Source organism: Macaca fascicularis, chromosome 15, assembly GCF_037993035.2.
Source record: "Macaca fascicularis isolate 582-1 chromosome 15, T2T-MFA8v1.1".
NCBI lineage: Eukaryota > Metazoa > Chordata > Mammalia > Primates > Cercopithecidae > Macaca > Macaca fascicularis.
In genome coordinates this window covers 57979149-57996362 of record NC_088389.1, presented here as the reverse complement: position 1 = coordinate 57996362, position 17214 = coordinate 57979149, and the positions used below count along the sequence as shown (strand labels likewise).

The 17214-nt window shown below is 36.3% G+C and overlaps 1 protein-coding gene across 14 annotated transcripts in view; it reads left to right on the top strand.

Annotated features, from left to right (window-relative positions):
• Window positions 1-17214, top strand: part of INVS (inversin) — a 238021-nt gene that overhangs the window by 24691 nt on the left and 196116 nt on the right. For 12 of the 14 annotated variants that reach the window (XR_012424505.1, XM_074016960.1, XM_005581184.5 and 9 more), the window contains exon 3: window positions 4529-4695. Coding sequence is in view for 9 of the 14 variants with exons in the window: in XM_074016960.1 (XP_073873061.1) it covers window positions 4529-4695 (167 nt within the window). In the remaining 5 variants the exon portion in view is untranslated. Of the gene's footprint in view, window positions 1-4528; window positions 4696-17214 lie in introns of those variants that run through there. The other 2 variants (XM_074016962.1, XM_045372550.2) reach the window with 1 other exon arrangement.

The following is a 17214-nucleotide window of genomic DNA, read 5'->3' as shown; positions in this document are numbered from 1 at the left end:
ATTCTTGATATTGGGAATTTATGTCAGCTCTGTTTTTAATGATCAATCTGATTAGAGATTTATTAATTTAATTTTCCAAGAACCAATTTTAGCTTCATTGATTTTCTCTGTTTTTTTTCTGATTTTAATGTAATTGCTCTCTGTTCTTATTTTTCTTATGTACTTCCTTCTGCTTGTTTTGGGTTAAATTTGCTCTTCTGTTTTAGTGTTCTAAGGTAGAAGCATAGATAATTGATTTGAAACTATTCTTCCATTCTAATTAAAAGCATTCATTACTATATATTTCCTTCTAAGCTTCCTTCATGTGTGGTTCAAGAACCTTACAACAATATGTTTTTATTAATTTAATCATGCTTTTTAATTTCCCTTGAGATTTTCTCTTTAACCCATGGATTATCTTAAATATTTTCTATTTCCTGTTATCATTCTGTTATTGATTTCTAGTTTAATTACATTGTCATCAGATAATACACTTTGTATGACTTTAGTTCTTTAAATCTGTTGGTGTTCATTTATGACCCAGTATATTGTATATTTTGGTGAAGGTCCCATGGGTGTTTTGAAAGACTGTATTCCTGGCTGTCATTAGATGAAGTGTTAAATAAATAACAGTTAGATTCTGTTGCTTTATTTCAGTGTTCAGTTCTTCTGTGTCCTTACTGATTTTCATTTTAGTGATTCTAGCAATTACTGAGAGAAGAGTGTTGAAGTTACCAATTATAATTGTGTTTTCAAGGGTTTCTATTCTATCAGTTTTTGCTGCCTGTGTTTTGAAGCTCCGTGATTTAGTACATATACATTTAGGAATTTTATGTATTCTTGGTAAATTGACCCTTTTATTGTTATATAATATCTCTATTTTTTTCTGGTAATTGTCTTTTCTCTAAAGTTTGCCTTATTAGCTATTAATATACTTAACTCCAGCTTTCATTTCGTTAGTATTTGTTTATTACAGTTTTGCTCATTCTTTTACTTTTAACCTCCTATGTTATTGTATTTTAAGTGAGTTTTTTATAAATAGCATATAATTGAGTCTTCTTTTTTATCTCAGCCTTTTTATTGGTGTGTTTACACCATTTACATTTAATGTAATTATGAATGTTAAGATTTAAGATTTCTAATTTATTGTGTTGAACACTGCATGTTCCTTCTATTTTTCATTCCTGTCCTTTCCATTTCTTGAATATTTTTAGTATTCCATTTTAATTTATATATGGTAGAGTTTTTTGTAATGCTTTATTAAGATATAATTCACATACCCTGCAATTCAAAATTTAAAGTGTACAACTGAGTGATTTTGTATATTCAGTGTTGGGCAAACATCACCACAAATGATATTAGAACACTTTCATTACCCCACAAAGAAACCCTTCACCCTTTGGCTGTTACTCTTCAAATTTGTGCCCAACCCCCAGTCCTAGGCAACTACTCATCTACTTTCTGTCTCTGTAGAGATGCCAGTGCCAGATATTTCACAGAAATATATAATATGTGGTATTTTTTGACTGGCTTCTTTCACTTAGCATGTTTTCAAGGTTCATCTATGTTGAGCATATATTAGACCTTCATTCCTTTTGCTGAATAATATTCCACTGTAGAGATATACAACATTTTGTTTAGCCATTCGTCAGTTGATGAACAACTTATGGATACTTGCATTATTTCCACCATTTGGCTGTCATGAATAATACTGCAATGGATATTTGTGTACCAGTTTTTGTGTGGACATATGTCTTCATTTCTCTTGGGTATATACTTGGGAGTGGAATTGCTGGGTCAAATGGTTACTTAATGTTTTGAGGAACTTCCAGAATATTTTCCAAAGTGACTGCACCATTTTAGATTCCCACCAGTAGTATATGAGGGTTTTGATTTCTCCATATTCTCATTAATACTTGTTATTATGTATCTTTTTTATTATAACCATCCTAGTGTATGTGAAGTGGTATCTTATATTGTGGTTTTTGTTCTGTTATCCAAGCTGGGATGTAGTGGTGCAATCTCAGCTCACTGCAACCTCCACCTCCTGGGTTCAGGTGATTCTCATGCCTCAGCCTCCCAAGTAGCTGGTATTATAGGCATGTGCCACCACCACACCCAGCTAATTTTTGTGTTTTTAGTAGAGACTGGTTTTTGGCATGTTGGCCAGGCTGGTCTCCAACTCCAGGCCTCAAGTGAACCACCAACCTCGGCCTCTCAAAATGTTGGAATTATAGGCGTGAGCCACCCTGCTGGGTCTGTATTGTGTTTTTAAATAAATCTCTTTGTATAGTTTGTCTTTGTTGGAGGTTTTTTGTTTACTTGTTTCTGAGTGTGTGTGTGTGTGTGTGTGTGTGTGTGTGTATGATCTGGTATTAGAATATGTATAGTTATTTTATCACAGTCTGTGTTTTCCACTTTGAGTGCAATATAGAAGCCTTATCACTAATTAGGTCCCTTTACCCTTCTTTTTGATATCGTTATTTTAAAAATCACCTCTACATAAACTGAGAACCACATCATACAGCAAGGTTATTTTTGCTTTCAATCATGGAAACATAATTCTAAAAATTAAAGAGGGTAAGCCAGGCATGCATTGTAGCCCCAGCTACTCAGGAGGCTGAGGCAGGGAGGATTGCTTGAGCCGAGTCCAGGAGTTCAAGACCAGCCTGGGCAACACAGTGGGACCCTCATTAAAAAAAAAAAAAAAAAGCTAAAGAGGATAAAAACAGTCTATTATTTTTCTCAGATATTTACATTCTGCTGCTCTTTTTTCATTCCTAATGTTCTATTTGTTTCATGAGTGTTCATAGTTGATTGTTGGAGCATTTTTATGAGAGTTGTTTTAAAATTCTTGTCACATAATTCTAATATATCTGTGTCATCACAGTGTCAGTGCCTGTTGATTGTCTTTTCTTGTTTACATTAATATTTTCCAAACTTTTGAGTTGTTTCATAATTTGGTATTATATCTTTGACATTTTCTGTATTATGAGACTCTGGATCTTATTTTAGTAAATGGACAATCTGTCAAGGTTTAGAATGAACATTCTCTTTCGAATTTGTGGTTTCATTTTCAAGTTCGTTTTCAGAGATCTTGCAGGGCTCTTCTGATTTGCCCCACCTCTGGGCTGCTCAGGCCCATTTAGAACCAAGGCAGTAATCTAACTATAGTTCAATTCTCAGAGCTTTTGCTATCTTGATTCATACCAGTTTCACACATGGGCTGCTCAAAAGTGTCCTGACTTTTTATACCAAAGTGTCCTAACTTTTTATACCAATTTAAAGAGTTACTTCCTCCAACTTTGTCCTCTCTATACTCCTACTCTCCTACTCTCTAGTTGGAAAGGGGTAAAATACTACCTCATTGATATCCTTTGCTTAATTCGGGGCATGGTAGTTTGACAGGGCTCCTCCCAACAGTCTCTATAGTGTCCAGTGGGGAAAAGAGGTACAGTTTCTTTTATTGTATGTGTTTTGAGTACAGCGTAGTCAAATGGCTCACTCGGCAGAGTTACCTGCCTGCCAGTCTTTTTACTAGAGAGAGTAGACTTCTCTTGAGACGTTTGGCATCTGTGTGCTTTGGTGCTTCTGGATTATAGGCTACTGTAGCCTATAATTTACTATAGATTGGAGGCAAAAGCAAACAAGCAAACAAAAAATGCTTCAGGGAACTTACCACAGGTTGTCTCTCAAATTTCAAAGTTCCTAGTCAAGGCTGCCTTCCCTTCTCCGCCTGTCATTTATTTTGCCTTTTGCCCTGGGGATTTTAGTTGTAATTAGCAGGAGGATGAGGATACTGTGTACTTGCTCTAGCTTGTCATCTTGTCTAGAAAGGGAAATCAACCGTGACTTTTTTTTTTTTTCTGAGATGGAGTTTTGCTCTCATTGTCCAGGCTGGAGTTCAACGGCACAATCTTGGTTCACTGCAACCTCCACCTCCTGGGTTTAAGCAATTCTCCTGCCTCAGCCTCCTGAGTAGCTGGGATTACAGGCATCTGCCACCACGCCTGGCTAATTTTTGTATTTTTAGTAGAGACAGGGTTTCACCATGTTGGTCAGACTGGTCTTGAACTCCTGACCTCAGGTGATCTGCCCACCTCGGCCTCCCAGAGTGCTGGGATTACAGGTGTGAGCCACCATGCCTGGCTTATGATTCATTTTTGTATCACTCATAAAGCATACCGCAATGCCTAGTGTACAGTTGGCATTAATTAAATATTTGTTTCAAAAGACAAGAGTGAGTGAGGGAGGAACATAAGTAGCTCTGTATCTCAAAATGTTCGTTCAGCATAATATGATTGAGTCATCAGTTTAAATTCTAGCCCCACCTGCTTTCAGTGTGAACATAGACTGGTTACTTAACTACTTTGAGCCTCAGTTTCATATAATATGACAATGGTAATATCTACTTCATAGGATAAGTAAAAATAAGATGATATATTTAATGCATTTAGCACAATGCTTGATAATAAACAGCAAATATAGTTCCTACTTATATTAGTAATAACAATTATCAAATATCACTATCTGTTTCTTGTCCTCATAGGAAACTCTGCTCTTAAAGACAAAGAAGATCAATTTGGGAGAACACCACTTATGTATTGCGTGTTGGCTGACAGATTGGATTGTGCAGATGCTCTCCTGAAGGCAGGAGCAGATGTGAATAAAACTGACCATAGCCAGAGAACAGCCCTCCATCTTGCAGCCCAGAAGGTAAGAAGTAAAATTTCTTTGAAGAGTAAATGTTTTGTGTGATATCTGCTAGTTGATTAGTGAAACTATGCAATGGACAGATAATAAAGTCTCAAGTGCATGACTCATAGATTTTATATATTTTCTCTAAAAGCTGTCGTTAAGCTACAGAGAGTAAAAGCACAGATAACTATCAGCAGCTGCATTCCAGGTTCCTTGAACAGTAGAATTTATTCTATGATCTAAAGTTTATTGGAAAAAAAGTGATCAAATTTATATAGACAATGTGATCAAACTATGTTACCAATCTGTGTATAGGGAAAAAATAGAGACCAAAAAGAAGTACTCAAAGATATTAATAGTGGTTAGGTTTAAATTTGGGGAACATATGTGGAATTTTTTTCCTTTTCACGGTTTAAAATTTTTTCCTTAATGAGTGTTACTTTTACTGTAAAAAGTCGAAATCCCAGCCTGGGCAACATAGCGAGACCACATCTCTACAAAAAATTTAAAAATTAGCTGGGCATGGTGGCACACACCTGCAATCCCAGCTACTTGTGGAGCTCAGGTGGGAGGATCACTTGAACCTGGAAGGTTGAGGCTGCAGTGAACTGAGTTCACATCAATGTACTCCATCCTCAATGACAGGGCAAGACCCTGTCTCTAATTAATTAATTTAATTTAATTTAATTTAAAAGGTTGAAATGTCTCTTGAAATATGTGGCATTAAGAGGCATAAAATAAATTTATTTTCTGAATGTATTTTCAACTTTTAAAAATCTAAAACTATGTTGCCAATATCAGTGATTTCACATTTTTAAATTTAAGAGCTCAGATTTTTAAGATTAAAGCCATCAAACAGATAAAATAGGAAGCTTCTACATTTATTTAAAGACTTATTCACCTAAAAACTGTTTTTCCTCCATAAAATTTTGTTCTATAAAATAGATTTCCAGTCCTGGTATTTTCTTTTTGTTATTTTAGATTTCTGAATTGTTTGAATAAAAAGCAATTAAAATGAGTTAGATCCAGCGGGAACTGTTAGAGTTATTTTCTATTTAAAAATGTGAATCAGATATAGCTAATTAAGGGGTTAGAAAAATACCTTTCATTAGTTGAATGCATAAAAAGAGGCTGACATTGAGTTATACTACTGAATATGCTAGTTATATGCGCTTCTCAGTTAGGTCTGTAGGTTATTTCCAAAGTTACTTCTCTTGAATTTGGTTTTTATTATAGTAATTTTAAAAAAAACTCCCTCATTTTCAATCTCAGTTTTAACTACTGCTCAGATATTTATAACCTTTCATTTAGGCTTGTCAGCTGATGAAATTATTCACTCGAGAAAGGTTAACTCCATTTAACTTGTTATCATAAAAGAGCAAACAGTTCACATTGGGAATAGCCACAAAATTAAGACTTTGATACCCTTCAGATTTTTCATTATGATTGATTTAGGTGTAAAACTCAGCTTCAAAAATGTGAAGTGAAGGAACCTAGCTTAACGGCAAGCAGATTACATGGAACAAGTGAGGATTTCAGTTGATGATCCAACAGTATAACATCCTGTAGAAGTATTATATGACCAAGATGGTTGAAAGAAGAGCAATGTAAAACCAGACTTGTTAGCTGTAATCTTTTCATCAGATGCCATGCATTGTTTTCTTTTGTTTTTTTGTTTCTACTTTGATTTTTTTAATTAGAAGTTTTTCATAGTATCAAAGAATTAATAGAACTATGATTTATATGGCAGTATTTACATAGTTGATTTCATAACAGATTTCACGTTCTTTCAAGTATCTGATAATTATGCATTTTCTTCCTTTCTCTGTGTTGCTGTTTGTTTTTACATGCTTGCCAAAAGGAGTAATGGATCTGAATTTCCAGCAAAGGATAGTAATAATTCTTTAGTATTCTCCTGTGTCCAATCAAATCTGGGCATTGTGTTCGTTCATTTGTGCTTTATACAAAGCACCAGCATTCAGAAATCAAAGATAGTGTATACTATCTTTGATTAAGGAATAAGATAGTAAATGATCTACAAATAATTTTCAAAGAATAACTGGAGATAATATGTCCCAAGGCTGTAATACTCCTTGCCTCCAAACAGACACAAGCACAAATTCTCTTTAGAGAAAACATCTTCACCTTAAACTTCCAGGATTTTCCCATATTAAATAAACCAAACATGAACTGACAATGAAAGATCACCAAACACATAAGGGAGCAATCTACTATGAATAAGAGTCAGCAGAAACAACAAACAGATTTAGTCTATGAAAAACATCAGTGATTGGCATCATTAGAGACACAATATAAAATAACCACTGATGGAATGCTTAAAGATATGAAAGAAGAAATCAGCCAATCACAGTGGCTCACACCTGTAATTTCAGCACTTTAGAAAGGCCAGGCAAAAGGCTCTCTTGAGGCTAGGAGTTTGAGACCAGCCAGGGCAACATAGAGGGACTCTATTTATTTAAAACAAAAAAATATTAGCTGGGTGTAGTGGCACACACCTGTAATCCTAGCTCCTTGGGAGGCTGAGGTGGAAGGATTGCTTGAGCCCTGGAGTTTCAGACCAGCCAGGACAACAAAGTGAGACCCTGTCTCAAAAAATATCTATTTTATTTAACATTATAATTAAAAGAAGGAATATGGCAGGGCGTGGTGGCTCACGCCTGTAATCCTAGGACCTTAGGGGGTCAAGATGGGTGGATCACTTGAGGGCAGGAGTTTGAGACCAGCCTGGGCAACATGACAAAGCCCTGTCTCTACTAAATACACACACACACACACACACACACACACACACGCAAATTAGTTGGGCATGGTAGTGAGCACGTGTACTCCTAGCTACTTAGAAGGCTGAGGTGGGAGGATCGCTTGAGCCCAGGAAGTCTGCAGTGAGGAGAGATCACACCACTGCACTTCAGCCTGGGGGACTGGAGTGAGACCCTGCCTCAAAAAAAAATGTAAATACATTAAAAAAAAATTAAAAAACAAGGAATCAGAAAAATGAGAAACCAACAAGACAGTTTCATAACTAGACATCGATTCTGGCCATAATGGCTTATTTTAAACTAACTTGCCTATCAAAAAAAATCTGTAAAAACTGAATAAAATACTGTATACACTGTTTGAAGGCATTGAGAACAATCAGCACAGGCAGGATCTAAGAGACTATAATCATTCAAAGACGAGAAACACATGAAGTGAGCACCACATTCATCCTGGCCTTTTCTTTATGGCATTTTCCAAATTGGAATGCAAAAGAATACAACCCTAACAGGACGCAGTAGTCTTACCGGGCTGAAGAAACTGAGGCAGAGTTTGGAGATAATAGTGGCTATAACTTAAAGGTCAAAATCCTGGAGAGGAGGGAATTGCAGAGAAGGAATGCAAGAATCTGGATACAAATTCCTCGCAAGTTTTTAGCGGATTGCTAAACTGTGCTTGTATACGGTGGTGCTCTAAGAAACCTAGTATTAAACAACAGCTGGGAGACTAGAGAGCTGAGTAGAGATTGTTTTAAATTATCCTATATTTTCTTTTATGTTTAAATCTCTTAATACATAACATTGATTTTTGTATAGGGATCCATTCTCACTTTAAAGTGTATGGATAACTAATTTTCCCAACACAACCTAGTTCATTAATTTTTGGCCATTTAGTATCTGCTCTGTGTCAGTTCCAGGCTTTTGTACTATGAACTCCCTATGCATTTCTTTTTTTTTTTTTTTTTAAATGAGGGATCCTGAATACTAGGGAGCCTTTTGGGAAATTTGAAAATAAAAGTTACATGATCAGTGTGTTTTAGGGGGACTAATATGGCAACTAAAGCTACTTTGGAAGCGAAAGAGTGGAGATCCATAGATTGCTATTATAGTTCAGGCCAATAGAGAGGAGTTGGGTTTAAGAGATATATTATGGAGATAGAAGTGTTCATTCAACAAGCATTTGTTGAATATCTACTATGTAGTCATAATTATACAACTAGAGAGAATATGAAAAATATGAATCACATATGTTAACTTATAGATAGGTGCTCTCAGTACCCATCCCTATTAAACTTCATTTCCCTTTGCTTAGTGAACCTTCTGATATATTGGATATCAAATATCCTTTCCAAGTATTGTCTGTCCCACTCAATTCTGGTATCCATGAATGCAGAAGTATGCTATTTTTGTCATTATGAACACTCATGTATATGTGTATACATTCATTCATTCAACATGTGTTAAAACTATTATGTAACAGGCATCGTGTTGGGCCTTGGAACACAAAGGTGGACAACATGATTCCTGCTCTTAAGTTGCTTACAAAGATCATGGATGAAGATATTAAATGATAATTAAAGCTGATTGATCTACCTTGTAATACATAAGTGTTTTATAAAATATCTATACCCATAATATATAGTCATTGTTATTACTGACGTGAGAAGACCAAACATTCTCATATATTATTTATTATGTTTTTAGTATTTGTGTGTGTGTGATAGTGAACTATATTATGTTATCTTTTCTTGGGTTCATTAGTGGGAAAAGCTCATATTCCCAAATTGTTTTGCTCCCATCTCTATTTGAGCCCCATTACCTTATATTGTAATTATTGCTTATTTGTCCCTTTTCTACTAGGCTGGAGCCCCAGGCAAGTAGCTCTTTTTGTTTGTTTTTGAATCTGTCTGAATCTAGTAGGTTCTGACATGTCTTGGTTGAATGGATTTTATTTTACTTTTATAGAAAGTCATTACTAATACAAATGTGAGACCTTTTGTTTATTGGAAACATTTATCTACTTTATATATATGTGTGTGGAAAAACTTACTGAGCTGTGCTGCTTGGCTTAGTTATTTCGGCACATGTTCACTTCTCTGGAAACAAATTACTGTTAGTCCAAGAAACTGAAGAAATGGTTTACCCATGAGAATAAAATTAATCTCAATATACTGAACATCTGCACCTAATTTGTTTTTCATTTAGAACCATCAGTTTAATCCAAGAAAGCAATTGATCATAGCTTTTCTGGGCTTCTCACAAAAGATATCTAATTGTTAGAAATGTTTTGCTCCAGGGAGGCTGCTATTTCTCTGACTTCTACAGATACATTTGTTAATAATGATAAAAAAAACTTTAGAAATATTATTATATGTTAATAGTTATGCATGTTTAATCTTCCAATAGGTTTTTTGGCTTCAAGAAGATTAACCCTACCCACTTTGAAAAATTATATCACAGTAAACACAAAAATTAAAGAACCTTCTGGTTGTGGCTGCATTGTCCTTTTTTAAAATTCATAAACAATTCTCAGTTCATCTATGAAAATTGAATGTTAATTTTCAGTTTTCAAGATATGCTATTTCCATATTAATGATTTACAAAAAGGAAAAAGAATACCTCTGAAACTTTTCAGGAACACTTATACCAGGTAACACTATTAGGTTTTCTTATTTTGCACATGCATACACAAACACAACAAACAATCCACACCCCAGTCCCCTTCAACTCTATATTCCCCCTCAGTACATATATAGCTCTACCGTAACTCATCACCACAGTTTATTGGAGATTTTGCTTATCTAGATCTCACCCCCAGTAAAACTATTTGAAGGCAGTGACCATGTCTTATTTGATTTCATAGTTACAGTCCTAGCATAACTTCTGCTACTTAATAAAGACAGTAATTTGTTTAGGGAATACATGAATGAATGAATGAATGAGTAAATGTGAATATCAAATAGATTTAATATGAAGGGCATGGCCTTCAAAACTGTTGAAATTTAAATGAATAATTATATTTATTCCTTTTCAGTATCCACTCCCCGCCTTTACAATTTTGCAATCAGGATTTTTAAAGATTTTCTGTGAGCTTAATTTCTCAATAAATAACACTCTTGTATGCCTCAATTTCTTCATCTATAAAATGGAATAATACATCCTATCATTCTATGTAGGGATGATGAGTCCTTAGCTATAAAGCATTCTGTTTGTTGGAGAAATTTATTCTCAAGGACTACATTATCAATATTATTGCTGTTAGTCACACTACAATGTAGGCGCAAACATCAAATTACTATTTAGAGATCATTAGATGTCAGAGATAGAAAGGCTCTTTGGGATCTTCTTGTCCAGTTTGTCCTTGGATGAGGAAACTGAACTCTACTCCTTTTACATCTCTTCTCTTTATAAATTACTGTACTCACATTCTCTTTGCCTTTGCATATGCCTGGATTTTTTTTTTTTTTTAATTATCTTAAGCATAGAGATAAGAAAGGAGAACGGGGCCTGGTGCAGTGGCTCACGCCTGTAATCTCAGCACTTTGGGAGGACGAGGCAGGGGGATCACCTGAGGTCAGGAATTTGAGACCAGCCTGGCCAACATGGTGAAACCCCGTCTCTACTAAAAATACAAAAATTAGCTGGACGTGATGGCGCACCTGTAATCCCAGCTACTCGGGAGGCTGAGGCAGAAGAATCGGTTGAACCTAGGAGGTGGAAGTTGCAGTGAGCTGATGATATTGCACCACTGCTCTCCAGCCTGGGCAACAGAGTGAGACTCCATCTCAAAAAAACAAAAACAAACAAACAAAAAACAATGGAGAACAGAAAAAACATTAGGTACCTAATACCTAGAAGAGATCAAACTGAGAATTTCTTATTTTTGCTTCAGAATTTTTAAACGAAACTATAGATTCACTTGAAAGCTTTCATTTATCTTCCAATACCCTTCTTTCTCTGTCTCCTCAGTCTGCCTTGATTTTGGTGGTTTCAATTCCCATGCATATGTTTCTACCTTTATGTGTGTGTGTGTGTGTGTGTGTGTGTATGTATACATGTGCACATACACTGTTATGCATAAACCATATTATTTTACATCTTTAAATTAATGGTATTATACTGTGTGCCATTTACCAGCTTGCTTTTTCAACTTAATATTATGTATTTGAAACTTATTCATGTTGAAACATGTAGCCCTAGTTCCTAAAAGATTATATCCAGGTGCCTAAAAGACACATGAGAAGGTATACAACATCATTACTAATCAGAAGCAAATTAAAACTCCAATGAGTTACCACTACATGACCAGTGGAATGTGTAAAGTAAAAAAGTCTGGCAATCAGTATTGATTGATGGTGAAGATATGGAACAACTGGAGCTCTCCAACATTTTTGTTGAGAATGTAAATTGGTACATTCACTCTCACAAATTATCTGACTATATCTGCCAAAGCTGAACACACACACACATACACACACCCCTCATCTCAATTCATGCTCCCAACCCGGTTATAATACCTAAGAAAAATAAGTGCCTCCTTCTACCAGAAGACATGTATGAGAATTACATGATAGTTTTATTTAGAAAAGCAGATATTCCTTTTTTTAAATTCTATTTTTCCATAAGTTATTGGGGGTAAAAGTGGTATTTGGTTACATGAGTAAGTTCTCTAGTGAAGATTTGTGAGAACCTGGTGCACCCATTTGTGAGAACCTGGTGCACCCATTTGTGAGAACCATGGTAGAGCCTATGGTATACTGCACCATATTTGTTGTCTTTTATCCCTTGCCCTCCTCCCACTTTTCCCCCCAAGTCCCCAAAGTCCATTGTGTCATTCTTATGCCTTTGCATCCTCATAGCTTAGCTCCCACATATCAGTGAGAACATATGATGTTTGATTTTCCATTCCTGAGTTACTTTACGTAGAATAATAGTTTCTAATCTCATCCAGGTCATTGCAAATGCTGTTAATTCATTCCTTTTTAAGGCTGAGTAGTATTCCATTGTGTATATCTATACACCAGAGTTTCTTTATCCACTGGTTGATTGATGGGCATTTGGGTTGGTTCCACAATTTTGCTATTGTGAATTGTGCTGGTATAAACATGTATGAGCAAGTATCTTTTTCGTATAATGACTTCTTTTCCTCTGGGTAGATACCCAGTAATGGGATTGCTGGATCAAATTGTAGTTCTACTTTTAGTTCCTTAAGGAATCTCCACACTGTTTTCCATAGAGGCTGTACTAGTTTACATTCCCACCAGCAGTGTAGAAGTGTTCCCTGATCACCTCATCCACACCAACATCTACTGTTTTTTTATTCTTTGATTACGGCCATTCTTAAAGGAGTAAGATGGTATTGCATTGTGGTTCTGATTTGCATTTCCCTGATCATTAGTGATGTTGAGCATTTTTTCATGTTTGTTGGCCATTTGTGTCTCTTCTTTATAGAAGCAAATATTCTTAATAATGCAAACAACCCAAATACGTACCAACAGGTGAATGGGTAGCTAAATTGTGATGTATTCCTACAATGGAACACTACATGAATGAACTGCTGACATGTTCAGCCACATAAGTGAATTTCATAGACATTATGTTGAGTGGAACAAGTCAGACACTTATAAAAAATTTATTTGCTGTTCATATGAATCTCAGGAGCAAGAAAAACTAATCTATGGTGATTCAAATCAGATTTGTGGTTACCTAAAAGATGGGTAATGACTGAGAAGAATATGACTAAGCTTTCAGGGGTGCTGAAAATGTTCTATATGTGTGTGTTTGTTGGTTACATTAAAAGGTATCAGTCTGTGTGCTTAAGATTTATGCACTTTACTGTATATGTTATATTCTCAATTTTTAAAGTGTTATTTAAAAAATGATAAAATGTTCAGAACTTGGTAGACATTATTTGTAGGGTAGGTAAGGGAGGATGGAGTCAAGAATGGTTCCTGACCTAGACTGTTAAGCACTCAGGTCGAATTTCCCCCATCCTTAGCCTCAGGAGCTACATGAAAGCCCTGTGTCTATGCTCTTTTCCAGGGGTTCTCAGATAAACATGCAGCAGAATCACTTAGAGGACTTGTTAAAACATAGATGTCTGGGCCCCACCACCAGTGTTTTTAATTCAGCAGGGCTGGTGTGGGGCCAGAGAATTTGCTTATCTTAACAAGTTCCCAGGTGATGATGATGATGTAGGCAACACATTTTGAGAATCACTATTCTATTCTGCTTATACCATTTGTCTTTGCTGCATTTTCAATACTATTGGCTCCATAACCTTTAGATATCTATCCTGTTTTACTACTGAACCTTTTGATTGGTATTCCTAGCTCTTAATGACATGACTCATAGAGGTAGGATATACTAGTCAAGGTACAATTTTGAGAGGAAATTATCAAGTTCAGTTGTGAAAAATGGAATTTTAGGCTTCGGTGGTAATGACTAGCATGAATTGTGATATACTCATTTGCATCTCCAAAGTGAGGTCTTGGCTGGAGTTATTAGTATACATATAGAAACCATAGAAGTAGGTGAAGTGCTCAGGTGTGGTTTATAGATGGGAAGAGGATCAGAAATAGAAAGCACCAATATTTAAGGTTTATTTACAGAAAATAAACTTACAAAGGAGACAGTAAAAGATAGGAGAACTAGATCAGAGTGGTGTTATGGGGCCAGAGGAACAGGTTTCAAGCAGAAGAGGATCCATTTGTTTCATCTTTTTTACTATGATGCTAAGATTTGAATAGTTCCTTTTCCAGTAAATGACTCAATAAATGGATGGATATAAATATGATAAAAATTAAAAGGCTTTCATTGGATTTTTCAGTTAGAAAGTGACCTTAGGAAGAGCAATGGTATTTAGTGGACATACAAGCTGGCTATATGTCACTGTTGATTAAACAGGAAATGAGGATATGGAGACAGTATGAGTGATTGATTTTTTTTTTTTTTTTTTTTTGAGACGGAGTCTCGCTCTGTCGCCCAGACTGGAGTGCAGTGGCCGGATCTCAGCTCACTGCAAGCTCCGCCTCCCGGGTTTACGCTATTCTCCTGCCTCAGCCTCCCGAGTAGCTGGGACTACAGGCGCCCGCCACCTCGCCAGGCTAGTTTTTTTGTATTTTTTAGTAGAGACGGGGTTTCACTGTGTTAGCCAGGATGGTCTCGATCTCCTGACCTCGTGATCCGCCCGTCTCGGCCTCCCAAAGTGCTGGGATTACAGGCTTGAGCCACCGCGCCCGGCCTGAGTGATTGATTAATGGGGTTTTTGATCAGGAAAAGTGTTAACAGAAGAAATTGTGGTGGGAAAATTTTTAATAAATAATAATGAATCTCTCCCAGTATAATCATCACCCACTTTCTATAAATATTAATTCATAAACTTCTTTCTGTAGACTCCAACCAAACTGTTTTATTATATATTCTATTATTTCATCCATAAATATTTCAGTTTATATTCAGTATATATCTAATTCATATATCCCCACAATATCATTGTACCAAAAAAAATTAGTGATAATTCTGTAATATTATTACTAATCAGTGTTCAAATTTTCCTGATTATATCTTAAACTTTTTTTTACAGTTGATTTATTCAAATCAGGACCTAAACAAGGTCTGTACATTGCATTTGGTTGATAAGTCTTTTAAGTCTCTTGTAATCTAATAGATGAGAGATATTTGAACATGTTTAAATGTTAAGGAAAAGGAGACACCAAAAATTTAGGAGAAAGAATGGATTATTGATGGATCAAAGTCACTGGGGAGATGGGAACAGAAAGGACAGTTGGGTCTGGGCGCAGTAGCTCAAGCGTGTAATCCCAGTGCTTTGGGAGGCTGAGGTGGGCAGATCACCTGAGGTCAGAAGTTCAAGACCAGCCTGGCCAACATGGTGAAACCCCATCTCTACTAAAAATACAAAACTTGGCCAGGCATGGTGACACGCGCCTGTAATCCCAGCTGCACGGGAGGCTGAGGCAAGAGAATCGCTTGAAGTTGGGAGGCAGTAGTTGCAGTGAGTTGTGATCGCGCCACTGCACTACAGCCTGGTCAGCAGAGGGAGATTCCATCTCAAAAAAAAAAAAAAAAAAGCGAAAGGACAGTTGGAAAATTTAGATATACACAGTAGGAATGTTTGTTCAATGAATGAATATGCCATGAACTTAGAATGTATGTGAATATTCTTGACAATCAATTATAAAATATGAAAATTGGAAGGGCCCTTGGAAATTATTCTTATTTTACAGATGGGAAAACAAGGATCTGTAGGTTTTCTTTTGATTAGAGGGAGATGTTTTGGCCCTAAAGTAGGGGAGACTGAATAGGAAAGGACACCTTAGGGATATAGGGGACTACTGCTGCTCCTCTCACACCTCCCCAGACCAATACTTTGGGAGACTGAGGCAGGTGGATCACCTGAGGTCAGAAGTTCGAGACCAGCCTGGCCAACATGGTGAAACCCCATTTCTACTAAAATATAAAAATTAGCTTGGTGTGGTGGCATGTGCCTATAATCCCAGCTACTCAGGAGGCTGAGGCAGGAGAATCGCTTGAACCCAAAGGGTGGAGGTTACAGTGAGCCGAGATCATGCCATTGCACTGCAGCCTGGGTGACAAGAGTAACATTACGTCTAAAAGAAAAACATATATATATATATCTCCTTATACATTTAACCCTCAGAGAAACATCTTTTTATTCTTTAATTGGAAATACTATATTTGAGTTGAAGAAACATTATCATATTAATGTTTCTGTACCCAGTTCCTACCCTTTCCAGCTCTGTCATTTGCTCAAACAAATCTGTTTTATTTAAATCAAAAGGGATGCATATAGGCCTAGATCCTAGTTAGATACTTTTGATAAAGAGTCTTTAATCTTGTAATTTTATTGATTTCAACTTTTGTTTTTAAATTACTTTTATTAATGGTTTGCTTTTTTTTTTTTTTTCTTTCGAGACAGAGTCTTGCTCTGTCACCCAGGCTGGAGTGCAGCAGCGTGATCTCGGCTCCCTGCAACCTCCACCTCCTGGGTTCAAGCGATTCTCCTGCCTCAGCCTCCAGAGTAGCAGGGATTACAGGGGCCTGCTACCACGCCTGGCTAATTTTTGTATTTTTAGTAGAGACGGTGTTTCACCATGTTGGTCAGGCTGGTCTTAAACACCTGACCTCAAGCAATCCACCCACCTCAGCCTCCCAAAGTGCTGGGATTACAGGCGTGAGCACCATGCCCAGGCTTATTGATGGTTTTTCTTGTGGAAACATTATTTAATCAAAACAGATGAAAATATGTAGGGAGAGCTTTCTTTTACAAACATATTTTGTGCTGCTTTGTTTTATATTATAGGGTACAGAAATTTGTTGTTGTTTTCATGATGCACAATGTGACCTAATTTACCTAGGCTTACTCCTTTCTTAGTTCTTGTACTTGTACTTCTGTATTTCTCTGATTCATTGATATATTGACCACTTGTTCATTTCAGAATTTTCTCTGGACTTTGATACTGCAGTAACTTATTTTTCTCCTACTCATTTGATAGTTCATTGTTTTCTTTATTAACTCTTTTCCTTTAGCTCCCATTTCTGCCCCAAGATAAAAGTCTTTCTATATATTCTACCTGTCAGAGGTCTCATCTACTTCTGTAACTTTCAGCCATTTTCCCTCAGATATTTGTCTCTAGCCCTAGCCTCTCCCGTAATTCCAGACTTATATTTCCAGCTATCTTCTAGAAATCTCTGCCTGGATATCTTCCCAAAATCTCAA